Below are 8,640 nucleotides of genomic sequence, written 5' to 3' on the forward strand. Positions count from 1 at the left end.
AATGATGGAACAACTCATAGTGCAATTGCTCCTAAGTCCCAAATTGCCTTACACCACTATGTAAACAGTTTCCATAATTATTGTCTCTAAGCATAATTACATTATTAAATAAGTTTAACGCTTTTGCTAAAAAATAATGTCTAATCATATACATATAGACTTTTAAAAAATGGAGAACAAAAATATGCTAGATAGGTTAAGTCATCATCTAATTATGATATTTATTTTGTTACATAATCTCTTTTGAAAATATTTGTGGTTATCCAATAATTAGATCGATTGATATACGGGTTATCAATTATTCATAGTTCTTTGTTGAGTGACGAGCGATTCAACAATATTAAATGCTTGTATTTACATCATTCGATCATTTTATATAAAAGATAAATTAATTAATAAATCCATTATTTTTTATCATGTCTATTAAACTTCTAAACTTCACTTAAGTTTATTTATTTTTATATAGTTTTTAGTTGAGAATTTACGTGGTACACTAATAACATTTATTGGTATTATAAATAGTATTCGACAAAACAAAATAATGTAATGAAATAGTCCATTAATTAGTTGTATGTGTACAAATAAATATATATATATAAATAAGAGGTTGTGTAGGAAGATAAGCTACCAACAATGGGTATTAATTTATTAACAAGCGTAACACTTGATTATGGTTTTGATTTAATGATTGAGATATTTGATATATAAATTTAGGGGAAAAAGAAGATTATCTTGTGTGAAATAATTCAGAGTGCAAAAATAAAGTCAAACAAATAAGAGGAAAGTAGATATTGTAAGTTGTAACTAGCAAGTGCTCTTCTCAAAAAAGCAAAAACATAAAGAAATGGCTGTCACTTTCTCTCTCCTGCCCGCACTGCCCGGCTGCCAACTTTCACATTTGAAGCCTACCCGGCCGGCCCGTTGTTGAAAAACTCTCTCTTTCACATGCAGTTTCCCATTGCCTCTCTCCTCCACCACCTACACCCCTTCTGGACTGATTTTCAGAACTGGTATTCTGTTTGTGTTTGTTTTTTACCCATTTATCTGTGTACTTGTGTTGATCCTTTTGTTCTGATTCACTACAGTGATGTTCTTCTTTTAGTTCTGTTGATTGTGACTGTGATCACGGTCGTGATCATCATATGGGTTGCAGAGTCTTCAATTATTGGAAGTGAGTTTGCTTGAACAGGCTTTTTATTTCCGTTTTTCCTTTTTCAATCCTAAAGTCGGAAACTTGTGGGGACTTTGAGCATGAAAAGCTCTTTCTAAGACTTTGTGGAAGATGGGGTTTGGGAATAATGCAATTCAAGCAGGGAGTTTGGATGTGGGGAAGTCAAAGGTAAAGATGCAAAAGGCTGGTGCAGAAAAGGAAATTGGGTGCTGTGTTAAATTCTGTTTCATTGGGAGCTGTATACCTTCAAGATCAAAGGTTGATACTTCCATCAGTGGCACTAGTGCTAACAGTGGTAATTTTCTTTCCTTCTTCATACGCTTCTCTTCTTTAGTTCCAGGAAATTATTTCAATTTGACATTATTTTTTGGTAAAAATAAATCATTTTTATCTCTCCCTTTGGTTGAAATCCACCCTTTTTTCTCTCCGAATTTTTTGAAACAATATAACTTCTGTGAGTTGATTAAGGTAATATTATGTCTGACGTGCTTCAACTCGTGGATGTAGTTGAAGAGCTGCCTAATTTTCTTGCAAACAATTGAGCTTCAAAACAATTATATGGTGTGCATTACCATTGAAAAATTGCATGATCTTTCTGTAAACAGTACAGTAGCACTATCTCGGTTTGATCTTGTCCATAAGTAAGGCTGAGGAACTTATCTACTTAATTCTTTTGACAATTTAATAGCAACTTGAGGTTCTTAGATGGTAATGGAGGGGTGAGATTTCAGTGAAGGTTTTTCAAAATTCATAGATTCATCTTAACAAAAAAATATATCATGGTTTGAAACTTAGTATAATAAAAGTGTAGTTTTTTTCGTTGCCATGAACAAAACCATTATTGCATGATCATTTTAGCACAGTTCGTGCGTTTGAATTTAGTTAGTGTACAAATTCATTATCCTGTAATGAACCTGCACACTGTGTGGCACATCAGGGTCAGATTCTGAAGAAGTGATAATTTAATATATGAATTTTTTTTAAGCAGTGGAAAAAACACCTGCATATGAGAAAAACAAGAAGGAAACAAATGCTCTTCCAGGGTCCTCTACAACAACCAGTAATGCAGAAAGTATCCCTTCCACCCCAAAATTCAGTGAGGAGTTGAAGGTTTCTTCTCGTTTGAGAAAATTTACATTCAATGAGCTTAAGTTGGCCACTAGGAATTTCAGACCAGAGAGTCTTCTTGGTGAGGGAGGGTTTGGATGTGTTTTCAAGGGCTGGATTGAAGAAAATGGTACTGCACCCGTGAAACCTGGTACCGGGCTTACTGTAGCTGTGAAAACTCTCAACCATGATGGGCTTCAGGGTCACAAAGAGTGGCTTGTATAAACTTATATACTCTTCTCAATGTTTTCCTTCTATGATTTTTTCTCTTACAGTTCTCTTTGTTAACATTTTCCCTATTTTTTATTCCTTCTCAGGCAGAGTTAGACATTCTTGGTGACCTCGTCCATCCAAATCTGGTCAAATTGGTTGGTTTCTGTATTGAAGATGACCAAAGATTGCTGGTTTATGAATGCATGCCCCGTGGAAGTTTGGAGAACCACCTCTTCAGAAGTACGCATTGGACTTGTTTTGTTTCTAATCATGTCTTCGCTACTGCTTGTTTAAATCTGTTTTCACTTGTTTCTGCAGCAAATTTGGATGTTCTTCACACAAATTAAATCAACATTATCAAAACTACTAAATGAAGTTCACACATGACCTTGAGTTTTACTGACACCACTACTTTTTTTTAAGACAAATGTTAATGCTGTATTAACCATTTGAAGTACTGCCATCATTTTCGTACATATTTGATTCAATAGTAATTCTTGGAGTCCTAGATTAATAGTGAATACGCAGGCGTTTATGCTCAAAGAAAATGTAAACCAGAACTAAAGATTCTCTTCCTATAGCACATTATTCTTTCTGGTTTTTGTGTGCTCTTTTTATGCATAAGGAAGTTCATTGTTTTCTGGTAACAACCATGATTTGTGCAGAAGGGTCGTTGCCTCTTCCTTGGTCTATCAGAATGAAAATTGCACTTGGTGCCGCAAAAGGTCTTTCTTTTCTCCATGAAGAAGCTCAGCGACCAGTAATCTATCGTGATTTTAAGACATCTAATATTCTGTTGGATGCGGTATGTGAATTGATCAGAAAAGGAAGTTGTTTATTATTTGCTATCTACATCCAACATAAAAATCTAAAAGCAGAATTATTGTTAGGAATACAATGCAAAGCTCTCTGATTTTGGACTCGCCAAAGATGGTCCTGAAGGGGAAAAGACACATATATCAACAAGAGTCATGGGAACATATGGTTATGCAGCTCCTGAGTATGTGATGACTGGTGAGTTTCCTTTTCTATTTTTTGTTTTTCATTGATTTTAGACTTCACTGCATGATTTAGGCTCTAGATTGCTAATGACATATGGGACTGTGTATAATATTGTCCTCTAGCTGTCTTTTTTTGTTTTCCTGGAATGAAATATGTAATCGACTGCTTTTGTTGCACTAAAGTTATTCTTAAGCTAAAAATATTTTATTACAAGTTCTCCAGCTTATCATAAATAAACTTCTTTCTTCCCAGAAAAAAGGCTAGATTTTTTTTTTTTGCTAGTAAAGTGTTGAAATAATAGATGGGAAATATTTGCAAATTGCTTATAGAATGGACTTGTGTTGTTGGGTTTCAAACAGTCTGGTTCTTGACATCGACATTGGAAAAATGTTTATGCATCAACTAATCATGCGTATCAAAACCAAATGCATACTTCATCTTTAAAAGCAGGGAAAGGTGACTAGATGACATTAAAACTTTCTTCTTGTTCAGCACATATTATAAATATTCCTTTGAACTGCTTCCTTTTTAACCAAGCTGTTATAATGACAAAAAAAAATGTAAGAAAGATTCATGATGTTTTCCCATAATAACTAGGAAACTTCAACTGATACCCTCTATTGCATAGCTTTTCACTTGCACAGTTTCAGTCTTGACCTTAACTGTGAATTCTGTCAGGACACTTGACATCAAAAAGTGATGTCTATAGTTTTGGAGTAGTACTGTTAGAAATGCTGACCGGGCGGCGATCCATCGATAAGAACAGACCAAATGGGGAACACAATCTTGTGGAGTGGGCAAGGCCTGTGCTTGGCGACAGGAGGATGTTACTACGGATCATTGATCCTCGCCTTGAAGGTCACTTCTCTGTTAAAGGGGCACAGAAGGCTGCACAGCTGGCTGCTCAATGCCTCTGCCGTGATCCAAAATCCAGACCTATGATGAGTGATGTTGTTCATGCTCTGAAGCATTTGCAAAACCTCAAGGATATGGCCATCTCAACTTTTCATTTCCAGGTTGCACGAGTGGATCGAACCATGTCCATGCCAACTTCTAAAAATGGTATGCAAGCACAGTTAACAATATCAAGGAAGGGTCAACCTGCAAGGTCCTTGTCAAGTCCAAAAGGCCCTCATGGTTCTCCTTATCATCATTATATCAAGTCACCAAAACCAAATGGATGATAATATCATGGTTGTGTCTTTGATTTGCTTTTCTATTCATTCAGTTCCCTCAACTTAGGCTATCAGCTGAACAGAAACTGTTTGTGTTTTTAAAAATGCTCTGAAATTTGAGGAATCATTAGAGTTTTCTGACCTTATCTTGTCTCAAATAAGGTGGGGGATGGTGGGGACCATGATAGAGTTTCCTGGACTACAAAGTTTAGTGGGGACTGAATTGACCAAACTTGAAGAGAAAACTATACAGTTTTCACATGGAGAATTTGTTACTGTGAAGTTGCTATACTTTTTCTACCATTTCACAGGCTTTCTTCTGCCTTTCAGAATGTATTTTTGTAAAGAAAACAGGATGGTGGTGTTAACTCATGTTATTCATAGAGATTTTTACATACTAATTCGTCAATATACTTTCAGTTAATACTTATCAGTGTAATTAAGTGTTGTACTAAATATGCTACAGTTTGGAATTTCAACCACTTAAAAGGTTCTCAACTTTCTTCTTTTGTCATATCTGTGTTAAATGAGTTGTTCAAAGAAAGAACATTGTTGCTTTTTCATGCAGATTCTGTGTTTTGCAATTGTTATATCAAGCATGCTACGTGTATCATTTACAAACATTTGGAACATAATATTTAATACCATGTTATCACTTATTTCTAGCAGGTTGGGAAAGTTTTTCATAAAAGAAAGTTATTCTGTTAAAAATTAATCGCTAACTTCAGATCGATAATAAATATAAATTTAAGCGTAGAAATTCTTCCGTATAATTTGTAAAGTTCTATTTTTAATTTGTATATAGATTAATTTTAATTTATAGAAAAGCTAATTCTTTTTTTTTTGTCATACTTTATCAAAAGGAAATTTATGAAAAAGTTCGTCTAAATATATCCCGACTTGATTGCACTTAATTTTTTTATAAAAAAATATAAAAACGTCCTTTTGTTTTTTTGGTGTATAATTAGTGGAAGAAAATAAAATAAAAAAACAAAGAAAAGAATTCGTAAAAGTGACAGAAAACAGATAGAAATATAAAAAAGTACAAATAGAATAAAAGAGAAGTTAAATATATTAAAATAATAAGCATTTTTTTTAATAAAGGTTCAAAATAACACATTTATTAAATCAGTTCAAAATATTTTATCTATCTCACATATTTATTAAAAGAATAATGATATTTGATAATATTTTTTTATAACATTTTAAATATTGTGAAAAAAATGTTGTGAAATAATAATTATCCTTATTACAAAGTCTCAATTTTTTTCTTACACAGAAGGTTATTTCATTCCCTTCTTTAAAATTCTTTTCAGCAACGCTTTTTTTCTTGACTTTTTGTTATGTTCAAAAGAGACAACAAAATGTTCGTTTGTTTTTTTCTTACTTTCTCGTGTTAGCAAAAGTAAAAATGTATACCATACATATATATATATATATATATATATATATATATATAGAATTTTTTTTATCAAATGAATTTTGATTGTATTATATCGGAAAGGTTTATATACTTTTGTTATTGTATATTAGGTATTTCTTAAATTCTCAATCAAAATATTTAACATACATATTACTTTTTGCATAGTACGATATCGGGACCGAATGGTTAGTATCTAAGACCGGTTGGTCCATTTAGATTCAGCGTTCGTCAGACCAAGCTAAGTGATATTTGACCGCAATTAGGTCAGCGTTTAAGTGATTGAGCTAATAGTCCAACAGAAAATAAAATAAATTAAGAATATCTGGTTAAAGATATTTATGAAGTCGTTTAGTGCAACCAACTGGATTTCCAGATAAACCGTTTAAGGTAAGTTTGTTTTTATTTTATTGGCTTAAAACAGGTTAAGTCCGTAAGATAACTTATAAGTTAAAAGTCAGGTATGTTTCATCTACACCACACTGATACTTAGAAACACTCAATTAAGAACCGAGGTTCTTCTATCAATACGCCTAACTTGACTGAAGAGGAAACAAAGACGCATCCGTCAGGTCAGTCTCTCGGTCCCACAAAATTTATACCGAAACACTTTCCTTTCTTTCTTCACCACATCAACAATTATATTCTTCTCCTATATTTCTTTTCAATACACTTCAAACAAAGAGTAAGCATTATTATTCAAAAACTTGTCTAGGATTATATTTTCTTATGAAAATAACCATTGGTAATTATATTTATACCATATATATATATATATATATATATATATATATATTCCTACTTCAATGATTCAAAATATAATTTAATAAAATATTTACCTTACACTGAAATAAATTTTGTGCACATAAAAGATATTAATGTTTCTTTTTATCTTCAATTAATGTAGTCATTTTTCCAAATTTTTGTCATAACTTTTGGAAAAATAAATAAAATAATAATAAATATGTTCTAGTCTAGAGTTAACCAGTGAAAAAAAAAATCTAATTTAGATTAAATAGTATTTTAAATAAAAAAAACTTAAACACCTTTGCTTTTCTATTTATAAACATTTAAGTTACAAATCATATATCTATAAAATATAAAGATAATATAATCATTTTTATTTTCTGCTAAAATATCTCCTGACTATTACTTCATGTATCATATCTCAACATCCTATCATTTCGGAATTTATTTTTCAAAACACATTAAACCAAATTTAGAATTTTTTTTTTCCGGTAAACAGTCACCAACTTCTATTACCGAAATAATTTTCCAGATGCTTTAATGGGGTGCAGCAAGAAATTTGATATGGTGCTGGAAGTCCTTGCCTTATAAGATTATAAGATTTGATAGCCAAATCATAATTTTCTATGAGACTTAGAACTAATCTAATAAACGGATATTTATTAGAGAATTTCTTAAATAATCGATAAATATTTGATTACATTTATGTTATCTTTAACTTCATCATATAAATTTTAAACACGGATGTTCAATAGTATTAATTTAATTTATAACATTAAATGTTTAATTAATAATACATTTACATTTCATATGTTAAAACTTTTTTTTTTAATAAATTACCTGCAAAAGTGAATTTGAATACTGAAGATAAATAAAGTATGTATTTATAAATCCATGAGACAAGTATTACTATGAATTATAAATGTAAAACGGATTGCATCATTGAAATTAAAAGTCATTTAAAAACCACTAAAATTTTAGGATAATGTGTTTGTGATGGTGGTTGCATCCGTGCAATGCCATGGCTGATAAAACAGTGATGCCAATAAACTGATTTTGATGGTACTTACTACACAGTAGAATGATTGCTCTGCAATTTGCATAAATTCTGTTATAAAAGTGCTACATCCTTTTTTATTGTGCTTGAAGTTATTATAGCATTAATGTTCATTGATTGGGTTGCTGCCTTTGAGCAGAGAAATGAGATAAGTTTGAAAAGTGTTATCTGGTTCCATTAGCTCGTGTTTATCATTCTTTTTTTTGTAAAATATTGTCTATAAAATCATAAGAGCCTTGTAAATTGTTGAGATTAATAAATTAAATCCTTGGAGCTGAGTAGCATAAGTGTTTGTGTTTTGGAAACCTCCGACAAATTAACCTTGTGAGGGTCGCTGTGCTGGAAAGCCATGTTATTGCACACACAATACAACAGATTTTGATATCTCCTTTTCAATGTAGCACTCATCACAACAACTTCGATCACGATTTGTTTATCTTTCTTCGAGACAAAAATTAAGTTGAAAATGGTAACATGCAGAATCGTTAAGCTGTAGTTTCAATGGCTCAAAATAAAAGCAAATTTCGAAATAAATTAATGAGTTTGCACTCAGTTAAGGAAAAATATAATTTGAAAACAAACATTGAAACATCTCATGGATATAAAGGAATTCAGGAATAAAGCATAAAGGGGAATATCTATCCCTAGCATCAACGTATTTTATCTAAAGATGCAAAACAGCAACAAAGCAAGTGGAAGAAAAAGCAACCAAATATTCATAAAGAGGATATGAAAATGCAAGGGACGA

The 8,640-nt window shown here is 31.7% G+C and overlaps 1 protein-coding gene across 5 annotated transcripts; it reads left to right on the forward strand.

The window, feature by feature from the left end:
* The first annotated feature begins 818 nt into the window (after positions 1–818).
* LOC106759212 (probable serine/threonine-protein kinase PIX7) lies at positions 819–5,182 on the forward strand. Of its 5 annotated transcripts, none has more exons than XM_022779984.1 (8): positions 819–1,010; positions 1,086–1,171; positions 1,314–1,466; positions 2,160–2,497; positions 2,596–2,731; positions 3,160–3,296; positions 3,382–3,505; positions 4,172–5,182. In XM_022779984.1, exons 1-8 carry the CDS (start codon positions 946–948, stop codon positions 4,675–4,677), a joined length of 1,545 nt encoding a protein of 514 aa, XP_022635705.1. In that variant the 5' UTR covers positions 819–945; the 3' UTR covers positions 4,678–5,182. The 5 variants fall into 5 exon arrangements, with proteins under 5 accessions (XP_022635705.1, XP_022635704.1, XP_022635707.1 ...); XM_022779983.1 differs by having other exon boundaries at positions 820–1,010; positions 3,157–3,296; XM_022779986.1 differs by having other exon boundaries at positions 887–1,010; positions 1,103–1,171; positions 3,157–3,296.
* Positions 5,183–8,640: the final 3,458 nt, after the last annotated feature.

Source organism: Vigna radiata, chromosome 4 (assembly GCF_000741045.1).
Source record: "Vigna radiata var. radiata cultivar VC1973A chromosome 4, Vradiata_ver6, whole genome shotgun sequence".
In the NCBI taxonomy this organism is placed as follows: Eukaryota; Viridiplantae; Streptophyta; class Magnoliopsida; order Fabales; family Fabaceae; genus Vigna; species Vigna radiata.